Raw genomic sequence first — 23,768 nt, forward strand, 5'->3', positions numbered from 1 at the left:
TAAACTAAAGGCTCACAAACCATCTTACGGTAAACACTGTGCTTATACTTTTACTCGTATGGTAATGTGCTTCATTAAATTTGGGCACTGATTGTCCACATGAAATATCCCATTACTCTAGTCTACATAGATTTTTTCATTATTCAATGCCCACAACTAAGTCACTTATTGCCAATTTAATTTAAACTCAATACACCAATGTATTTAAGGGATTAGGAATACCTAAATAAAATATATTGTAGAATCATTTTGAATAGTTATTCTTATAAAGGTGGGCAGTGGCGTCAGATGAGTAAAGTCATCACAGTCACAGAACAGCAAAATTATTCTGGACATCTAGTAATTGGAATGTTATAAGACTTTTGATCACTCAGGTGCTGAAGTGAGAGAGAGGGAAATCGTTCATTTCGTTTCCTGAAAAAGGGGGTTTACTTTTCCAATGAAAAAACAGGTTTTTTAAAGTTTATAATTTTTTCTTATAGTTATTAAGGTATAAATTATTAATTAGTGTGCTTCCTTAATCTAACAAACAACTCAACCATGCACATTGTGAGCAGTGCATTGAAAATTGCTGGATAAAGCAAAAAGCATCAGACCAGTAGAAATGTGTGTGTTTAACGTTGGAGAAAGATGTTGAGTTGAGGAACCCACAAATAAATTATTAAGTAAATACACACTGTAAAATACATTTATTATATACTGTATCAATTATAGCTTAGTATTCTTTTTTTTTTTTTTTTTAAATAGCAAAATTCCTCTTTTATGTGATAATGAAAAGACAATAGCTATTAGGGGAATGCATTAGTTTGATGGTTACAATTTTCTCAGGGGAAATTTCCAGTGATTAAAATGGCCACAAGCCACTTTTTGTTATGGTGAAAAGGTATGTAAATCCGTTATAGCACCAGAAAATATTATTTCTTGAAAATGGAATTTAAATAAGCCACGTGCCTTTGTCCTTATATGGCAGTTTCAGTTATAGTTCACAAAGTGTCACCTCCATTGCCAACATGCTCTGACTGTATCCTCAATTCTTTGTTAAAGTCCATCACTTATAACAAGACTCAATACAATGCAGATGCTGTTCAGTGTCAGTGTTTAGCATTTCACACTGCCTGATCCTTGTCATTTCGATGAATGAGATTGATGATTGCAGAATACAGAGGGCACTAACTGGACCTCAGCGCAAAAGGATATGATGTAAAACAGTATGGTCATGCTTAGTTTTTAGCTCCTTTTACCCTTTCATAGTCATTAATGCCAAGGCTAACTGTCAACACTTTACACTATGAGCCTTGGAATATATACATATGATTTATATGATACTGGCAACGAAAAAGTGATAGTGACTTCTGTTTTATTATTGAAAAATAAACATATTGTTATTTGTTTTCTTTGACCTTTTTGTGTAAAACTGACTCTAACGCTCTAAATGTAACCAGTGCTGCATTTTATCCTACATTCCTAATAGCCATTTATTTGCAGCAGTCAAGACAAGCTTTATGATGTATCAGTGTTATAAAATAGCTATATCTGTCATTTCTAAAATGCTTCTGATTTACTCTCGTTTAACAGCTTTCGAAGGAACGTGAGCGTCTTCAGGCAATGATGACCCACTTGCACATGCGACCCTCCGAGCCCAAGCCATCTCCAAAACCTGTAAGTGCATATTGCTTTATAAACAGTAAATAGGTCTCCAAATGTAACTGACTAAGAAAATGAACAATCTTGTGCCCGCCTGAAAACAATGAGTGTGATGAAAAATATTGCAATAAAATGGATGTAAAATGCAATAGCCTGTCAAATTGTATGTTTCTTTGAAAGTAATGCTATCTTTAACAAAATCTATCCAATCTACACTGCAGGTGACACTAAACAAACTACATCTCTAAGAGCACAAATCATTGCCTTCAAAATATCTTGGCGTGATAGTTTTACTGTTTCCAGTGCCTATGTATTTTGTGCATGAACTAGCTTATTGCGTTATGATGAAACAAAAATGTGCTGGGTACATTCAATGGTTATAAAATACTCTCAGGAACTATATTATATAGCAATGAATCTAATCGGCTTAATGTAGCGCAGGAAGACACCTCAGCCACATCTCCATGTTGTCACTTAGTAGCGTCTCGATAGAAACCTCAGAAACAAATCTAGAATGAAATACACATTAGAAACACACATTTGATTACATTTGCCAGTGGACAAAACTATGAATTGTACCCCTTTTTAACCAATGCAATCTTTAAAAGGAATTCCGTTTGCCTAAATTAATCATTAATTGTAGTCATTATATTTTTTTTAATAAGTCAACATTTGGTACTTTTTAAAAGATAATTGCATTGCATTAACACACTATTGTCTGGACAGATGTAATCTGGCTTAGAATGTTTCTTGCTTTGAGGAGGGAAAACAAACAGGATATTTATTTTCTATGCATTATGTATATTTACACACACTATATATATATATATTTTTATTTTTTTTTTCCTGGGTTCCCAAAGCACAATGTAGATGTAGATAACCAGGAGATGAAATAATTGTCTCATAAATCCATCAGGAATCTTCAGCTTGTTCTTTTCCAATTAATTATTCAATCAGAGATTTTTTTTTTTTAACTCCAGCAGCATGGTTACATCTACACTAATAAAGAATTTTCAGCCTATAATCCAAAACAGAACCTGAATGAATAATGTAATTGAAGTATTACATTACATGAACCACACATAAAGGATTGCTAATTGTGTTTGATGGTGAGCAATTAATATAGAATCTAAGATGAACAATTTAAAATGAAACCGCAGTTTAAAGTTCCCACTGGAACTGGATATCTGAAGCAAAGTGTCGAATTGAATTGCAGAACTTAAAAATTCACACACTTTTGTACATACTATACAAAAAAAATCACAATTGATATGATAGAATAGATTTATGATTTTATGTGCACCGACTTGAGACAGCCCATGTATTTGATAAATATTAATAGCATGAATTTATTACCAGGGAGGAATGAGCTCTGTTGGTTCATCACTGCACCCTTAACAGCTATCAGTACATGAACACAAGGTGCAACTGCACTATTATGTGACCCCATTTATTCTCTGAATAGTACTTCATTAAACGGTACCTTTTGGCCATGCTATGGATGGCTGAAAATCAAAGTTATCAATGCTGCAAGTCCTGAATAATGAGTTTCACCCAACCTTGAATATATTCAGATGAGCTAAGGAGGCTAAATGTTCATCTTAGCTTTTACATTCTTTCTCTTATTTAATATTGCACTTCTTATCCTTTTATGCTTGTACATCTACAAACCATCTATGCTTGTTATTGTCAGACACTAAATTCATTCATTGAAATAGGGTAAACGTATTTACCTGCCTGCAGTTTATTTTGCTTTTCCATGCTTTTCCATGTTTTCTGGTATTTTATTTTACTTTTTAAAGAAAATACATTTGTGCATGACCAGACCAGATATGGTTTGAGAGCAGGCAACATTAATATTATAACACAGAATAATAAATAATAATAATAATAATAACAACAACAAATAATAATTGTATTGAATTAGATGTTTGCAAGGAATTTTATTCTTAAAAGTTACTTTCCAGCATTATTATCTCTATTCTATATTAGTTTGACACAATATGCAGTGCATTATGGAGCTTTTGTCAGTCATTTGCATCAAATAGTTAAAATGATGCTTTTTGCTAGTTTGCACATTGAATTTAGCATCATTTTGTGAAATTTAATAAAAACATAAATGGCATTATGTAGATGGATGGATTCATATAAAACAGATTTAAGTAAGCTTAACCCTTTAGGTGCCCAGCATCACCAACAATCGATAGAAAATCGATATTACCACAACCATTTGTGCCTACAATAGCCTTGCAGCATTAATAAAATATGCATTTTTTTCAAATATGAGTGACTTAATCTTGAACGTCCTGTAAAGCAATAATTATAAGCAGAATTTCCCAAGCTGAGGCACTGAAGTGTATCATGGTATTTCTTTTACTTCAGCAGTACCAGACAACAGCAGATCTTTATGTTAAGCTATGTTTGCACGTTTGTTCTAATTAGATTTTAAACATGCAGTTAAGGTATAAATCTGCCTGCAGTTTTAGAGCTCATGAAAGATGTTCTAGTCTTTGTGAACAAGCATGTACAATTGGTTTTCTAAATGCATGAAGTACAGCATTTAGTAATATCATCTCAGCCTTTTTATGTACGTAACAAAGAATTCCCATCTCAGCCTGCCAGCTTTGAGTGGGAGCTGAATAACAGTTTGCGGTTTATTGGGAACAGATGCACTTGGGGATGCCTTCAGGGTGCCAGTCGTTATTATTAAACTGCTAATGTGCTTCTTCTGGCTGCTTCCCAAGAAAGAGGAACAATTAGCTGGCATATGTTAATTTTTGTTTCCCTAACAAATCTCTCCACTGACTAAATGTGTAAAACAAATCCACAAAGAAAGATCAATCAATGCTCTACACACCATACCTCCCTATTAAAAATAACTTTGTTGCAAAAAGAGTATTTGGGATTTAAAGGGGCACGTGGTACTAAACTGCATAGAGTAAGAGATGCTGATATTTTTAAAGGGTGAAGGCTAAAGCATTTTGCAGACATTGTATGCAATGCAGTTTGTGTATTGAGCTAGAATTTTTTAACACTTTGCTATATTCAGAAAGACATGTCAAAAGGGTTAAATTATGATATGACTCAAATTTACCACCACATTATCTCTTATGAACATGATTTAAACGATGGCTTTAATCATTGCATGTGTTGCACTGCTTCTAAATTTTGCTAATTGGATGCTATTTATGGCCACAGAGGTGTAGCAGAGGTGATGAGGTTTTTTGATAATGAGTTAGCGTGGCTCGCAGAGGGGATTCATGGAGGACAGATCTTAAAACTGCTCGCATATATTCTCACCTAGTTTTCTTTTTTTCCTATCCTGACACCCGCTTTCCAGGGTACATCAGCATTAAGTGACACTGTAATCATAAATTGAAAATGATACTTCCAGAGGAATTGGCAAACTTGACATTTCATTATATTTGTTAACACATGCCACAAATGATTGTTACTGAGGAAATTCCATTTTCCTCTCCCCATCTCCAATCAGATTTAATTTGAAAATTTTCAGCCTCCTCTGGCTAATTTGCAATTAAGACAATTTTGTTTGAATATGTAGTAATGTCATTACCATTCCACCAAATTAGCAAGGAGACTAAAGGTCAGTGTAGAATTTTCCAGCTGGTTGGAGCTTCTCATCTGAGATTTAGGACTTAGAACAAACACTATGCCAGAGCTCAGTTTAAACTTCCTTAGGTTATTTTTACTTAAAGTTCTCAAATTTCAATGCTTTACAGAGCTCCTGTTCAGTTTATAGATCATTTGGAACTAGTAAACAATGTACACTTTAACAATCAGTTTGCATTACTTGTTACAGTAGTAAGCAAGCACAGAGACATTGCTTTCTCCACAAAAAGAGCATATATTGTAATATAGCCTGTACTATATTTAACTATAATTATAGATTATCATTTATTGTTGATATTAGAATATTGACAAATGAAATGTAGACAAATGAGCAAATAACTCCCTGTGGGGCAAGGTAGAGAAAAAGTGTTAAATTATATATTTTACTACCATAAAGTTCCATTCTCCATGACCCAGAGGCCTAATAATGCAATTCAATTCAGATTGCGGTGTATAGACACTAGGGACCTCAGTTATGCTCCTCCTCTTAACTTTTGGCAAGTTAACTTACCCCATGTGATAAAACAGGCTGTATTTGAATATGTGTCACTAAATAACACTAGGGGGCTGATTTACTAACCCACGAATCCGACCCGAATTGGAAAAGTTCCGACTTGAAAATGAACATTTTGCGACTTTTTCGTATGTTTTGCGATTTTTTCGGATTCTGTACGAATTTTTCGGATCCAATACGATTTTTGCGTAAAAACGCGAGTTTTTTGTATCCATTACGAAAGTTGCGTAAAAAGTTGCGCATTTTGCGTAGCGTTAAAACTTACGCGAAAAGTTGCGCATTTTTCGCGTAAGTTTTAACGCTACGCAAAATGCGCAACTTTTTACGCAACTTTCGTAACGGATAGGAAAACTCGCGTTTTTACGCAAAAATCGTATTGGATCCGAAAAATTCGTAAAGAATCCGAAAAAATCGCAAAACATACGAAAAAATCGCAAAGTACCGATCATTACGAAAAAAACGCAATCGGACTCCATTCGACCCGTTCGTGGGTAAGTAAATCAGCCCCTAGGACTCATTTATGTAGAGGGGGTGAAGAGTACAAAATACAAAAAAATCCACGTTTTTGCAATTTTCACCCCTTAGCTTGTCATTTGGATGCACCACTAAAATCTATTAACCGAATAAAAAAGGGCAAATGAATGCCATGGCAAAGTGATAGCAAGGGGAATTTTTTTTAAAAAAAACCAAAACAATTGTTTCCCACAACCGGAGTGCAGGTTCTGTTAGCCTACACCTCTGATGGGGGGGACTATTTTGACTATAAAGACTATAAAGACAATAATGGAGCTATATAAATATGGCAATTATTTACACTACTTTTTACACTATGGGGCTGATGTATCAAAGTTTAAATTCAGATTTTTACAGTGATTCAAGGTCTTTTGCACAAGAAGCATGCAGACATACTAATTGTTTTCTGCTTTTAAATAGAGGTGGATTGAACCAGGTCATTGCACATTTGTGGGATCATATATATATATATATATATATATATATATATATATGTGTGTGTGTGTGTGTGTGTAATAACAGTAACAAGCAAACCTACAAGAAGAATTTGCAAACTAGAAGACAAGCAGTGATTTTGCCACAAATCATCTCTTTAAATGGGCATCAGCCATTTTAGTCACTTAAATCGCTAATTCATCAAAAATCAGTAGCTTCTCATTACTTGTCATCCTAAGCAAGGACTGAATTTATAAGGTTTATCATACAGATATGAGCCTTACTAACAGTTGTTCCACATACTGCCCAAGAGAGGTGGGTGGGGGGAAATGGAAGATATGCATCCCCCCTTTCCCGCCCACTTCCCATCATTCAGATGTGCAATTGAGGCAGTGGCAGGAGGTGCAGACCATAAGTGGGCCCTATCCTTACCATTTTCCCTATGGCAGACGGATGTGTAAATAATTCCTAGAGTGTATCCAGTCAACTTCATTGTTCTGCTGCAAACAGTGCCAGTGCTATAAACACAGTATAAACCAGTTGGATTTTTTCCTCTTCGATGTTTATAATTTTTCTAATCATATTGTGTCTTAACAGTTAAACCTGGTGTCTACTGTTACCATGTCTAAGAATATGTTGGAGACATCCCCTCAGAGTTTACCTCAGACCCCCACAACACCAACAGCACCCGTTACTCCAATTGCCCAGGGACCTTCTGTAATCACACCAGCCAGTGTACCCAATGTTGGAGCCATTCGAAGACGGCACTCTGACAAATACAACATTCCCATGTCAACAGGTAGAGGGATCATATATTTAGATTGCAAGAATTGAGTGAGAAACTGTTGTAAAATGTAATGCACTGCTGGCAAAATAAGTCAACTCTTTCTATAAATGAAACATCTATTTTGTGCATGTTCTACAGTTTTGTTCTTGACTGTTGGTTAAAACATGGCACATAAATTCCATAATACAGATATGAGATTCATTATCCAAAAGCCTGGAATTTTCCAGATAAGGCATGGTGCTCCATGTTGTGGAAAAATGCCTTAAGTCTGTTAAACATGATATAAACATAAAAAACCATTAGGATTGTTTGCCATTTACATTGACTTAGAAGTGAATCAATCAAAAATGAAGAATGTGTATTTAACATGAACATTCTGGCTTTCTGGATAATAGGTTCCATATCTGTATGATGCACCTCTTGAAAGTTCTGTCTTGGATAAAAAATGCAGTATTTTTATTACTACATAGTCAGGAGCATTCCTTTTTTAGCTTTGTAATAAAAACATGTAATATAAAAGGACTAATAAAGATGTCCTGTTTTTTTTTATTTAAGAAATTGCCCCGAACTATGAGTTTTATAAGAATGCAGATGTCCGGCCTCCATTCACTTATGCAACCCTCATAAGGCAGGTAGGTATCGAAACATTGACTCAATACAAATTCATCAGCAATTTAGGAATGGCACTGTCATATAACTGACAACTGGCCTAGTTAGTAAGTCTTTTTAATGTCAGTATACATCTTGTCTCATTTCAGGCTATCATGGAATCGGGTGACAGGCAGTTAACACTTAATGAAATTTACAGCTGGTTTACACGGACATTTGCTTACTTCAGGCGTAATGCGGCGACTTGGAAGGTAACTTCTCCCTAGCAGCACTTGCATGTCTCACACACTGCTTGCTGATAGCGCCAGGACCATTTATTTACATGACATAAGCAGATTAGTATCTGCGTCCCCTCTTTTTAACCTGCCTCTTGAATGGAATGAATTCTCTCTCTCAAAATGACAAGTGAAAGAATAATTTTGCCTCTGATATCGTTTTCTAATTTGGTGCAATTAATAGCAGAGGCTTGGCAGAGAAATGAGGGCCTGACACACTAATTACAGTGTGAGCACTCAATCATCAACACCTTTGTTAGTCGCACTATATTACTTTTTCTCTTGCATATTATTGGCTAATTAGTTTGAAAAATGTCTGTTTGCCTTGTGCAACAAATGGAGACTGTAGGTTTTGTCTTGGTCTGTGCCTTTTGTACACATCATACCTCATCATACAGACTGAATCTGCCACTGTAGTGAGGACCGTGGCTACTCAGCTGGAACTAAAAGAAAGTAAAGTGAATATTATCCTGTCAGGGCATAAATGCAGTTTATTTACTTAGACAAAAGGGTTCATCCATATCCCTGTCTAAACAACTTCATTGTGTGCTTCCAACAGGGTGCTAAAAAACCTTAGCAGTGAGCATCTATTTCTGGTAGAGAGCAACGTCTGGAAAGATAAGGGTGCTCAGCACTGTCTAAGTGAACTGTTTTATTTTCATTTCTAAAAGCAGTCAGAAACATCAATTAGCCACAAGCCATTTCATACAAAAGGGAGAATGTTTGTAGCTGAAGAGAACAGAAGCAGCGGAGCACTCATCAGCATACTAAGAATTTTCAACTGTGAGATATGCTAAAGTGAATTAATTTGGATTTAAAATGCAAATGAATCTGGCAGGCGATTACAGATATATGGGTGTGAAAGGTTTAGAATGCTATTCATTTACAGAATGTTTAGAAGTTATTAGTGGCTGTAAGGATGCAGTAAAATCATGTCAGTGTTTTATTTACTCACTGCTACCTGATCCTTATTTGTTTAGAGGAAATGCTCATTATGATCTGCACAAATATATTTCAGGCTGCACAATAGGTAATATTTATGCTGAACATTTGCATTTTCTTTGTTACTTATTAGAGATTGTACTGAATTTTCTGTCATTTGATTTACTGAAAGAAATTTAAAAAGAAATGAAAGGTGATTTAATATCTTAGCTTGGTCTCATCTCTACAGCTCGGGGATCCAGCAAAACTCATTCTGAACAGCTTATTAGTTCTAACTATATCGCATGCATAATAAAACTGCTCATTTGCTCATTAATATTAAAATTATCATATTCCGAGCCATGGGCATTAAGATCAATCAAATCCTTGGATTCCAGGTCAGATGCTAGATCTGCTTATGCTTTTTTTTTTTTTTTAAGAATTCTGCACTTAAAGCAAGCCAGAAGCTTGTCTTTGTGCAAATAAAAAAAAAGAATCTTTATTGAAATTACTTTGTTTTATATTCAAGAAATAAGAATTAGGTCATTACTGAATTGACTTGATAGCACACAGTAAAGGAATAAAAATATGTCAGATTAACACTTTGCTCAAAAATTATTTTTAGGTCTTCTAAGCTCTTTCTTGAACCCATAAACTGGGGAAATTTTGTACATTACAGAAAATGTGTTTAATCTAGCTTTTAGTTAAGCAGAAAAAATAGTGTCATTACCTTTATGAATATCTTCTTTTACAGTTCACTTGGCAGAATATACTTTTTTTAAGTAACCAGCAGTATAGATACATGGATCAGTCTTGAGATATCTGTCCGTCTATCTATCTATCTATCTATCTATCTATCTATCTATCTATCTATCTATCTATCTATCTATCTATCTATCTATGTCTATCTATCATCTCTCTCTCTCTCTGACACTGAGCCTTAATGCATACTACCTTATAACAATTTTCACAAATCACCCTGTCCCTAGTCACCAGTCAGATAACATTAAACTGTAACTATAAAATGCCACCTAATAATACTGAATAAACAAACTCTGTCATTTCATTATTGTGAGATGAAAGAACGCCTTTGAGCCTATTTGCATAAAGCTTTGTGCAAAATTAACACTTGTCACTTGTAGCCTTTTTAGCATGTTAATACCTCTAGCAGGACTGGCTCCTTTGGACATTTCATCCATCCCCAAGTGCTTGATCAGGGACATTGCAGAGCTGACCTAATTGTTCTGGCATTTTCAAAGATACTGTAATTTGTACAGATATTGCAATTTAGACCAGCTCAGTGAAAGGAAGGTTCTGACATAGCTATTATTAAAATAGCTTGAAAGGTTCACATAACAGGGTTCAAGTAAGTCTTTTTTATGTTCTGTACATGCTATAAGGTAACACTAGTATATTTTAAATTCATGTCAGCCAAATTACAAAGTATCCCTTATGAACAGATTGATTGAACCCATTTTTTTTCTACTGTGTATCTTATTTAGAATGCAGTCCGTCACAACCTTAGCCTACACAAATGTTTTGTTCGAGTGGAAAATGTTAAAGGGGCTGTGTGGACGGTAGATGAAGCAGAATACCAGAAAAGAAGGTCACAAAAGATTACAGGGTAAGTTAGCATGGTATTCCTAAATTATAATAAATAAGGTTAGAACAGCATGTACATACAGTATGTAAATTTCACACCCTTTGTTGGGATTTAGTTTTCCTAAATAGCTTGTTAGCTCTTGCTAGATCTCACACTTTCAATATATGATACACTTGTTAAATCCAACATATATACATGGCTGAAATTTAGGCTGTGCCCTGTGATACTGTCACATTACGATATATTAGCAGTAATGAATATAAAGCTAGTAGCTGTATGGCTGAATAGTGTTCAGGCACTCATTCTTTAGAGAGTTGTGAGTTAAAAAGAGCTGAAGAAGAAAACTATAATGGTCATTATATATCTCAACATGATGTAACATTTGATAGAAGAACACAATAGAAAAAATACATGTCTTGTTCCACTGAACAGAGCCTGTGCACTGTAGGTGTGGTAGGACCAGCCTTAGTGGCAGCTTTATATATCCCCATATCCCTTATCTTTACATATTCATTGTTTCCTTCATCGCTACAATCAACAAAATCAACAAGCAGTTTGACCCTCATTTCTCAGGAAAAAGAAACAGTGCGCCAACATATAACAAAAAGCTAATTTAAGAAAAACATTATTCTATATGAATTAAGCTTTGTTATGATGGCCTTTGGCACGTACACACAAAACCTGGTTCTCTCTTTTATTGTTTAGTGGTTGCGTTTTACATTATAAAGCCTTTGCCAGTTTTAGTGTGTTTCCTACTTTGTATTGGCCTGTACATCTTATTGAAATATACATGGGCAATAGGTAGAAAAAAACTATTGACTCTATTGTTAAGGTAAACTTAAACACAGAGAGATTATTTTTATTGATGCATGGATTGCAAAATGAAAATCTGCAACAACCAAAACATCTACACTTGGAAAGAATATAATGTACAAGTCCTTATATCAAGATAAATAACCCAAAGCAGTTATTGTATAGAGAAGGGAACTGTTGCTGCCCTACTAAAAACAACTTAACCATGCTGTTTGTCACTGTGGTATTGCCAATTGCTGACTCATACTGGAATCAGCTGCTTAGAGCAGGTGAAATTTGTAAGCAACACTGAGTTTCCCTTTATGCATGAATTCCCTATGTTAAAGCTCTGGGGTGCCTTCTTATAAACTGCATTTGACTAAATTATAGCACAGTTATTTTACTTCATGCAAAAACTGTTGAAATTAATAAGAATGAAACACATGCATGTAAAATTGTGTTTTTAAACAGGTTTTCTACATACAGCTAAGCCATCATTATAAAACATTGTGACTTTGTCAGTTTTACAGTTATACATGTATGGGATCCACTATACAGAAACCTGTTATCCAGAAGCAAATATAAGCAAGGATTCAGTTCAGGATTCGGCCTTTTTCAGCACGATTCGGATTCGGCTGAATCCACACTCCTGGCCGAACCGAATTCCGAATCCTTAATATCAGGTGACATCTTGCAGCCACGCACTGTGTGCATGCCGCTCTTTAACCATTCTGTATCCTAATTTACATATGTAAATTAGAATTTGGCTTTCGCCTGAATCCTATACGATGGATTTGGGGTTCAGCCGAGTCCAAAAATAGTGTATTTGGTGCATCCCTAGTTAGATCCCAAATAAGATACAGTATAATTAATCCTTATTGGAGGCAAACCAATCCTACTAGGTTCAATGTTTCAATTATTTTTAGTACACTTAAGGTATTAAGATCCAAATGAAAGAAAGTCCCTTTATCCAGAAAACCCCAGGTCCCAAGCATTCTGGATAACAGGCCCCAAAGTAGTGCTACAAAATGCAGACCATAGAATTTCTATCAGGTTCTACCCCAGTTCTACGAATATGCCCCAAGTATCCTGTAACAGAATCTTTCTCTATGAAGGCAAGAGGCAAATGTAATGATTTAAGATGTTTTTATTTGAAAGAACACTATGCTTGGGAATTAAGTTTGTAAATTTTGATCTACCATTTTAAGTTAAGGAAAAATGCAATACAATGTTTGCATCCTGTGAATGTCTTTGTCCCCATAGCACCAGTACAGGGCTCAGTAAAAGTGGCACCCAAGGGACCTAAGGGGGAGGGATGCAGGAGGGTTGCAATGCATGATGGATGCATTCTGCCACAACGAAGAACGGGTGGACATCACATCCATCCCACAATGCATCACCTTCCAGCTTCAGTTTACATAAATCTCAACTAAGGAAAGACAGAAGAGGTATGTGTCTAGAACCCCCTTTGTTGTGCTCTAGACACGTGCCTCATCTGCCTACCACTGGTGTCATACCTTTAAAGAACCTCCCCCCCAGCATCTTCTGCCACATATTCTTCATCGCCCATTGAAAATGGGTGGCCGGGGGGAGGGTTAGAACTGTGTGTATTGGGCCAGCCTGAAGATTTTGCAGTGGGAAGACTCAGTATATGCAATTCCTACCCTTCTCATCTCCCCCGGATGAATGCTTAATCATTTGCAAAAGGCAGGGAAGTAAATGTGGCAGAATGGACTAGGAAGAGGAACTACCATACAGCCAGATCTGCATGGTGGTTTCTTTTATAAAGCTGGGAGAATTTGTCACCTGTGGGGAAAAATACAAATATTTTAAGATTGAACAGGCTATATTGTAACAAATTAATTCATATTGGTGAGTAAACATAGTATGAAATTGGCTGGCAATATAGCCCTTCAGCAATAGCAGCATATGTCATGCTGGAGAATTCTATTACTCTTGCATATACATTAAAAAATACCACATACTTGTTGATATTCTGCATATGCTCCAATAAATGCTCATCCAGCACCTGCAAATTTTGTGCCTTAAACATAGGCTTTTTTTTATAAATATTACCATCATGTCATAACAAATCAATTAATTGCAATATTTTATTGCATTTACAATAATTGCATTTACAAATATATTATTTAGAATTACACTTAGTCCTATTTTTACTGGAAATGAAGTCATGTGAGCATGCTGGAATAATTTAGTCTGAGATCAAGTCATTCTGAATGCTGCTCTCTGGAGATAAAAATTAGAGCGCTAACCAGCTGTGCAATGAGCCCCTCTTGAATTTATTTTAATTTCCACATCTTTCTTTCAGGAGTCCAACATTGGTAAAAAACATACCAACCAGCTTAGGTTATGGTGCAGCTCTTAATGCAAGTCTACAGGTAAGACTGTGAGCTTTTCATACCTGCTTTGTTTACAAAGAAACAGTGGTTTATTGCATGCCTCTTTTTCTACTTTAACAGTTATATCAATAAGATAAGTTAGATTGCTTAGAAAAGCCAGATGCACCGGCTCCATAGCTTATTGCTTTTGATGTGAAGTGGCAAGAAGGACACCCTGTGGCAAATTTAGGAACACTCATGTTTTCTTCAAATGAATAGCTTGAAGCCTGTGCGAATATGGTTAAGTGTGAATTAACCAGTTCACCAACAAATAAATCGTCTGTACACCATACATATTTAAATTATTGGTAGGTTTCCAGATGCTCTGAAACCTGAGCACTGCACAAAACTATTTCATAAATCATCAATATAAGTAGAGAAGAAATGACATGCTAAGGCTTCGTATAAGAGTGTGGTATCTTGTTCTCTGAGTATGTTTAGTGTTTGCAGCATGTCATTAAACAATAAGACTACAGAATGCTAAACCAGCGTGCAGCGTAGCAACATACAGTTGTTGCAAGAAGGTAATTAACAACATCAAAATCCCCTCTTCTTCCACATTTGTTTAATAGAATTTATAATGTCTTTTTATTTGCTGTTATTTTCAAGGACTCACAGCAATTCAAACAACAATATGTTAGCCTAGGCTACTTTTCCTATTCTAACCATTTGCCTAGGGACAGAGCAGACGGAAAAAAAAAAACTTTTTTTTTTTGCTTAAAACAAATGTTATAAATTTAAAAGATAATTGCATTTTCACTCAAAAGAGCACCGTCTTTTGTATTTAAGCCACCTTTTATTCACCCGTGTATTTCAAAATGAGCATAATAGATATTTCTATAGTGTATAACATAGACTGAAACACTGACAACAGGTAATATATGAGCATGTTTGTCAAATTTGGGTCATAGTTATAAGTACTGCATTAGTTGCCAAAGTCAAAATGCTACAAGTAACACAAAAAACTTTACCTCATTGTATTTTGTTTCAGGCTGCATTGGCAGAAAGTAGTTTACCCTTGCTAAGCAACACGGGCTTGTTAAACAATGCATCCCCTGGCTTACTGCAAGCAGTGCACGAAGACCTCAACGGTTCACTGGATCACATTGACAGCAATGGAAACAGCAGTCCTGGCTGCTCACCACAGCCACACATGTAAGTTTTTTTTTGTTTTTTTTTGAGTCCCCACAACTAGTAAATACAGATATAAAATGGTGATTTCCAAAAAAACAGTTAAGGCTAAAACCAGTGTATTTACTCAGTATATAACTGGCTGGCCCATAGTGTAGCACTTCCTTTAGGGTAACCCAAGATACCATGGTCCTACAGATAGTATAGCCATAGTATAGCCAAATCTTGTAAACTTTGCTTCTTTGGTTATTCCTACTTTTTTGTTTACAAACCTCTGCAGTTTTCAATTTAATTCCTCATTGTTACATGCCAGTACTAGCAATTTATTCATAAATGCTTCATATAACATTAACAAAGTTAAGGGGCCTATTTTTTCAGTTAGTGTAAAATTATTTAAGCTGAAAAAATAGCGTAAAAATCTGTTAAATAAATACATATAAAACTGTATTTCTCATTATGTATGATTTTATGTATCAAGATCCCTGAAATGATGCATTTAAGAGAACACAATATCTTTGTAAATGTGTCTGTTTTTCCTTCTACACCATAATTTACACCATTATTTAACCTTAGACCTGGCATTACCCATTTAAGTAAATCCAGTGCATGAAGAAATGTAATGAAAGGGGAGGTAGGTGGTAAAAATTAGTAAAGGCAATATACATTTTTTTATACAGAATGTTTTAAGGGACTGCAGGGGAATTTTTCTCTGGGCTTTCCTGACCTCTGGAATCAATGTATAAATACGCCAGATTGTACATAACAATGTGTGGCACAAGTATATTATTTCTGACCCCTGATAACTTTACCACAGTGCAGCTCATTTTACTCATCTCTGTGCAGTTGCCACAATACTTCAGCACCAACAAGTGCAGGAATATATGGCCTCTTCACAGCAATAGAACTTCTACTGTGTGCCTCTAGAGGCTAATATGTATATGTACTTATGAAAAGAGATGCGTAGGGTTTGCAGTTGTGAAGTTTTCAAGTGCAAGAGTTATGACACATGAAAAAAAATTAGCTCTGCAGACATGAATCATGTTTCTGCATTTGCAGATTTAAATGCAAATGCATAAAAAATAGTATAGAAACCCAAATGTGGCCACATGCACTTGTATGATGCATTTTCTCCATTTTACAATATTTCACAGTCCCAGAATCAGCTACAAAGTTGTGCATTCTGCATTCAGAAAATATTATAAGCAGATTGAAAATATATATATATAATCATATAACAATAAAATATGTGAACTAGGTATGCCAAGAAGTTACAGCATTCCAAATGAGATAAGACAAGAGTATGAAAAATGGTTTATAAGGCATGGCTTTATTGAGAGAAGAGGTGTTTGTGACCATGTTATAGGAAATGAAGGTTTTCATCAACATAAATTAATAGTATATGGGCTGAGAGGGTGAGTAAATGAAACTATAAACCACAAATGATATATGTCCCATCAGGCCCAGACTGGCAATTTGTGGGTTCTGACAAATGCTAGAGGGGCTGCTGTAAGATGCCATAGACAGTTATTAATTATTAGGCTGGTTGGGGGCTGTTTGGTCCTCTGAGAAGTTGAAATGCCAGTACCTAGTTTTAGTTGCGAAATGCCGAAAATATACAGATGATTGTGCAGAAAGTTTGAACTTGACAGTTGTGTTTTTTTATAGTAACTGTGTAAGTAAGAAAGTAAGAATGCTTGGTTTACAGTGGATAGAAGAGTTTAGCAATGGTCAAAGCATCCAGAACAGTGAAGTGATGTTTCAAATGGATCTAGTAGAAGGGGACAAGCGATGTGGCAGAAGGAATTCAGAAGCTGTTATAGCACCAAATGGGGTAGCCGTGAAAACAGAGAGTGTGAAGTTGTTTGTAAAGGTCTGAAAGCTGATTCTTTTATCAGTGCTATTTTTTTATAAATGTATGGAAATGAAAAGAACAGGTTTAAAGAAAAAGGCCAAAAGCTCTGTTAAAAGAGGGATTGTATATATGACAGATGCCATCAATTAGAAGCACAGGAGTATCCATGGAGGGAAAAAAAGAGGAAAGGGAGGCTTATGAGACATTAGCAACAAATTGTTATATAATGGGCAGCACTGACCTCCTATTAATTAAAAATTGAAATATTGAATTGAAATGTAGCAAATGTATAATAGGAGACCTCCACCCTTACTAGTGGTAAACATTATATGGAGTAAGATATGTTTTCTAGAAGTAGTACATGCTGTACATTCAATTCTCTGTGTATGAGCATTAAAGCTGTAAAGGTGTAATTCCTTCCTCCTTACATTGTATCACATACAATGAATATGGGGCAGATTTATGAAATTACCCATTCGTGGTCCAGTCTATCGATTGCAGAAAATGTGTGATTTTTACTCACAATGCAGTCATTTTTCTCCAAATTCATCGAACATTTGATGCAATGTATGTGCGTTGCAGTTGACAATACCAGAGTGAGGATGGAGTCACTGTGCCAATGTGTGCGGCATCAATGACAGCAAGAGTTGCTTGCACTTGTTTCCATAGGTGCAGCTAGCTAGAGAAACTTTAGAATTAGCACTGAGTCCAGGCTGGTAGTCAGAGTTCCTAAATAGTGACGTTATAATAGGGGAAGTAGACCCCTCAGCCCAGGGAGGGGCCTAGGGGACATGGGGTCCCAGACCGCAGGGTCTGCTACCTCTAGAAGAGTGAGGACTTATATGCAAGTGGGCAGGGGGACATGTGCAGGTGGTGGGAAGGGGGACAGGTAGGGTTTGCTGCTCTTCACCGGGCCCTCCCAGAAAATTGGCGCATACAATAATTTGCTATCACCGTGTATGGCAGCAAGAGTGTGCCTAACCTAGCATATCTATTACGTCTGCCATATTTGTAATTTCCTCTATGGCAAGTTGGTAGCATTTCCCTGTTTTTTATTGTTTCTTTCACAAACCCTACTCTTGGGAATTGTATTATTGTAATATATTGTAAAGATAAGGTGAGCAAATCGATCATTCCATGAGTGAACAGACTGCTTAACATTTTCCTTGAGCTTACTAAGTTGCCAGGATCATGTACACAGGCCCTGTAAAAGAAACCAGTTATCATGGCTACAGTTACTTATAACTTTAAAAGGATAAAAGTGGCAGTGGTAATATTTGTGCTGTGAACAATCTTCTAGTATGGAATCAAGTTTTCTTTCATATTTTTTAATTTCCTTTGTTTAATGTTTGTTTAGTTTGTTCACTGAGGGTCTTTTATAAAATTTGCACAGCGCAGATTTATTCACACAGTGAACATATTTGCCCTGCCCGTGTTTATATTTACAAAGCTGGAAAAGACTGGTGCATTTAATGTGCAAACATAATTGCAAAAATTTTATTTGCAGTGCGAATGTCCTTAAATCATTTTAAATATGGCATATTTGCAAATTGTGATTTATGCAAATACTCTGGGGCTGATTTACTTACCCACGAACGGGTCGAATGGAGTCCGATTGCGTTTTTTTCGTAATGATCGGTATTTTGCGATTTTTTCGTATGTTTTGCGATTTTTTCGGATTCTTTACGAATTTTTTGTTACCAATACGATTTTTGCATAAAAACGCGAGTTTTCCTATCCATTACGAAAGTTGCGTAAAAAGTTGCGCATTTTTCGTAGCGTTAAAACTTACGCGAAAAATGCGCAACTTTTCGCGTAAGTTTTAACGCTACGAAAAATGCGCAACTTTTTACGCAACTTTCGTAATGGATACGAAAAACTCGCGTTTTTACGCAAAAATCGTATTGGTTACGAAAAATTCGTACAGAATCCGAAAAAATCGCAAAACATACGAAAAAGTCGCAAAATGTTCGTTTTCAAGTCGGAACTTTTCCAATTCGGGTCGGATTCGTGGGTTAGTAAATCATCCCCTCTGTGTCCGCGTTACGCCACAACTTTTTTTTGCGAAATTTCAAATTTCAGCGCTATCTTTGCGCATATGACACGCACAAAGGGTATGCTCATGCAAATTGCAATTTCATTTGTGAATTTTTGTGTGCAAATTCACATTTCACTGTGATTTGCAAAAAAAATTAAAGCCAGGCACAGCAAAGCAAAAAAAGCATTTAAGGAAAAACATGCGCAAAAAACCACTTGTGAAAAAAATAGGCATTGCGCTAACTTTTCAAGTTACCTCCACAATGTTAATGAGTGTGTAAAAATACGTTGGTAAATAAATGTTTAAGAAAGTTCCCTAAAAATTTGTGCCAAATGAAAAACTTGCATTTGAACCCAGCAACACTTCTCAGAATTATTTCCAGAAAACAATCTGTATCATTATTCCAGAAGCCATGTAAATGACATTAGTTGAGTAATCTAAAACTGAGGTTTGAGTTTAGTAAATGCCAACTCATCTCAAGACTTGTGTTTTGCCATTCCTTGTTAACTATTATTGCAATTTAAGGTGGCACCACATACAATAGTGTCAATAGATTACAACAATTACTCACATATGTTGCAATTCTGAAAAACCCCTTTAGACCAAGGAAAATTACGTTAGATTTGGGTTAATGAAAGAAAAACTTCCATCATGATCAAACCTCCAGTGCATTCCCCAGTATAACTGACCCACATTAAGAAAAAAAAACTCTCTCTCTCTCTCTGTAAATAATATATACATACAAACATAAATGCATACACAAACACACACTTCTGTACAGTAGCTCTGGATATTTTGCATATACAAAAAAAAAACTTTTCCAGGAGCTCAGGGTGTCTGCAATCTGTATATAATATTGTCTAGCATATGTGTAAAGGGTTACCTTGTCCCCTTGTAAGTGCCTCTTCTACAGAGATACAAATCCAACATAGATACTCTCCTCATTGTTTAATTGTCACATTCCCTTTACATGTTTAGTTGCCCATCTCTGCACTTTTTCCACCTCATTAATATCCCTACGGACTTAAACCCAAAATTGCACTGCATGCTCATCGTTAGACATCTAAGTTATAACCTCATTTAACAATGAGAAAAGGAGCTATAAATCAGGTAATTCCAACTAATGGATCTCTATCTTTCACTGAGCTACAACATGTCTCAATACACTGAACATACAGGGGAATGGAGTTAAGAAACAGTCAGAAAGCCAGAGTTTGACTGTATCTGCTGTAGTGTACTTTATACTTATATTATTGAAGTTATTTCAACAAAAAATATTGTTTGCTACCAATTGAAAATACAATTTATTGAATCTTGCAAATTATAAACTTGGATTTTGTAATTAAAACACATGTGCAGACATTCTATTCATTACAGTCCTGCTGCTATAACTGCTAGGGATTCAAAAGCAGAAAATCCTCCTTATTGAGCCAATATCCATAAAAGAGCCCAGGAATGTACATAGTCATTATCTGGCTGATTATGATCTTCAAACCGGCTCTGAACTTGCACTAAATTAAGTGCATTGCCCTTTTATTAAAACCGTAAAATACAACTTTAACTATTACCCACGGTTTACTTAGAGCCTAGAAAACTGTAACTTTTTTCCTGTCTTATAAATCAGTATAATTACATATTCAACTTTAATTACTGGTGTGTCTGTATTGGCAAGGTTTATATGTTATATTTTATGCAGAACTACGATTCCTATTAATATTTAGCAGCTAACTATATCATTAATTACTCTAAAATCTTTCCCCTACCATCTTTTTAATGGGACTCTAAGAGTGGAATTATTAAAAATTCATGCATTGTGGATTTCAGAAATGTGTATGAAGCATTAGAAATGCCTGGCCTTAATCAGTGATGTCAAATGTGGTACTTTCCTGTTTACTAAATTGTAAAATGTGGACCTTGGAGATATTGTTTTAAGGCTTCATCATAATAAGGAGAAGCTGTAACATTTCTCCTCGGGTTTCCATATGTGTCATTCAGTTTCTGGGCATAATCACTCCTGACCACTGCTTCCAGCACAATACATAGGCCATGAGAGTTTGCATAAGTTGGCAAAATGTCAAGCAGAGAAAAATATATATTGTTATAAATTTTCATTATGTTGCAGGTCAGGCTAAAGTGGTAAAAATTTGGCTGTAGAAATTATTACTAATACACAGCAAACATATAAAATCACTTAAATACGAACAACATTTATTAGGTACTGGATCCAATCATAGTGTTTGGCAGGGTATTAACAGGATGTTTCTTTGTATTTAGACAGTAAAGGCATTGGGATCAGAATGATAATACTGTACCTACAGCCTTTTTTTTTTCTTTCTTTTTGTCTTAAACAACTGTAGAGAATTTATTTGTTTCATAAAACTCCCATTGGTTTTTAAGCATAATATGTACATAACATTATTTTAAATGGCTAGACATTAAAAATACATAGACACATCAAACAGATTTAGCCTATTATCTAAACATGAGGCAATTCCCATAATTCATCTATGTAATATTTTCCAAAAGGCAATATGGGTTCATTGGGCATTTTATCCTATTCTCTGTCTATGCAGTTCCTAAAATTAAAGCTTTGTCTTTTTAGTATGTCTGTAGAGGTATTAAATACTACAAAAGAAGTAATAAAACATGGCACTGACAGAACATGAATAAAAAGCTCTTGAGATTGTCTTCACTCTGAAATAAGAAAAGTGAGCAAACCCACCAAAGTTCCTGTTTCCCGATGCTTTTTGCTGTGAACCATGCACTGGGTAGCTTGAGGCATCCTACATTGGCTTTTTACTTCTAAGAGCTCTCCTGGGTATGTTAATGCTTGCTTTATGTATGGTTTACCAAGACAATAAAAGTTTAAAGAGCAAACAAGAGTTACAACACATGCACCGAAAACATTCTTTCACAACATGAACCATCTTGTAATGAGAAAATACATTTGCAAATATGTTATGCATGCAGTACTTGTTTTACAAGATATGCAGCCGACACAAAATCAACACCACAAATTACAGGAAAAAATAAGCAAATTGGCTGGGGAGCTTTTTAATTTGCAGTGATAAAACAGTACAAATATGTAAAAACTGCTTGTTCTTTTACTGGTTATAGCTGTAATGCTTCATTTAAAATAAAGACTTTTCACACTGCTTTCAGTGTATGCTGAGGGTAATATGTTTATAGCAAATACTGCTGTGATGTAATAAAAAGTCTAAAGCTTGCCTAAATCTAGTAACCCATAGCAACAAATTCCATGTGTTATAAAGCAGCTGACCACTAAATGCTGCCCATTCATTGGTTGCTATGAGTTTCTAGAAAAATAGCAAGCCCAATCGTGTATGTTTACATTTCACCCTTTAATATCATAATATTGGCTTTTCCTAGTCTTGTGCAATAAAAGGGAAATGATGTCATTTATGGCCAAACTACAACTTTCTTTTAGACATTACTGTTTAAGGGTTAATCAGAGTTGAAATTGTGACATAAGACAGCAAAAAAGGAGGGAACATGAACACTGTATTTATTGCTCTGTTACATAGTGCATGAAAAGCAATTTTCTTCCTCTACCACTCTATTTCTATGTTACACTTCACCTCTGGATACGTCCTCCCCATAAACCCAATATTATTCTTATTGGTTGCCAATCATTTTTCCTATTTTCGTTTGCTGCTCCCTTCCATGTGGCTTGCCCACTGCTGTGTCCCAGCATTGGTGTGTAACAAATATTTTTCACAACGTTAGCTAATGTAGTTCTTTACTGACAGAAAAGGGAAAAAATTTGCTTAACACCAGCTGAACAATATTAACCACATCATACCACATACCTACATACTTGCAAATACAGTGGTGCTTGAAAGTTTGTGAACCCTTTAAAATTTTCTATATTTTTAAATGAATGTGACCTAAAACATCTTCTGATTTTCACACGAGTCCTAAAAGTAGATGTAGAAAACCTAGTGAAACAAATTAAACAAAAATGATTATATTTGGTCATGTATTCAGTGAAAAAAATAATCCAATAACAATTCTATGTGTGGCAAAAGTAAGTGAATTGTGCTTTCAGTATTTGGTTTGACCCATAGCAATAACTGCAACTAAACATTTGTGGAAAATGTTGATCAATTCTGCACATCAACCCTATTCTCCATACAGAACATCTTCAGCTCTTGGATGTTGGTAGGTTTCTTCACATGAACGGCTCGCTTTAGGTCTTTCCATAACATTTCAAATGGATTAAGGTTTGACTTGGCCATTCCAGAACATCTACTTTATTCTTGTTTACCATTTTTGGTAGAACGACATTAGTGTTTAGGATCGTTATCTTGCTGCATGACCCACTGCCTCTTGAGATTTAGTTTACAGACAGATGCCTTGACATTTTCCTTGACATTCCCTGGTATTGTTCAGTGTTCATTGTTCCATCAATGATGGCAAGCCATTCAATTTTAGATTTAGCAAAACAGGCCCAAACCAGAACACTCCCACCACCATGTTTTCACAGATGGGATAAGGTTTTCATACTGGAATGCAGTGTTTTTTTCCAAATGTAACGCTCCATATTAAAGCCAAAAATTCTATTTTGATCCATTCACAAAACATTTTTCAAGTATCCTTCTGGT

At 35.5% G+C, this 23,768-nt stretch overlaps 1 protein-coding gene across 13 annotated transcripts in view; it reads left to right on the forward strand.

Annotated features, from left to right (window-relative positions):
• Window positions 1-23,768, forward strand: part of foxp2 (forkhead box P2) — a 151,595-nt gene that overhangs the window by 103,809 nt on the left and 24,018 nt on the right. For all 13 annotated transcript variants that reach the window (XM_031897526.1, XM_031897521.1, XM_031897524.1 and 10 more), the window contains 7 exon segments: window positions 1,576-1,659; window positions 7,334-7,535; window positions 8,079-8,155; window positions 8,282-8,383; window positions 10,831-10,952; window positions 14,053-14,122; window positions 15,114-15,277. In XM_031897526.1, coding sequence (XP_031753386.1) covers window positions 1,576-1,659; window positions 7,334-7,535; window positions 8,079-8,155; window positions 8,282-8,383; window positions 10,831-10,952; window positions 14,053-14,122; window positions 15,114-15,277 — 821 coding nt within the window.

The sequence above is a fragment of the Xenopus tropicalis genome, chromosome 3, assembly GCF_000004195.4.
Source record: "Xenopus tropicalis strain Nigerian chromosome 3, UCB_Xtro_10.0, whole genome shotgun sequence".
In the NCBI taxonomy this organism is placed as follows: Eukaryota; Metazoa; Chordata; class Amphibia; order Anura; family Pipidae; genus Xenopus; species Xenopus tropicalis.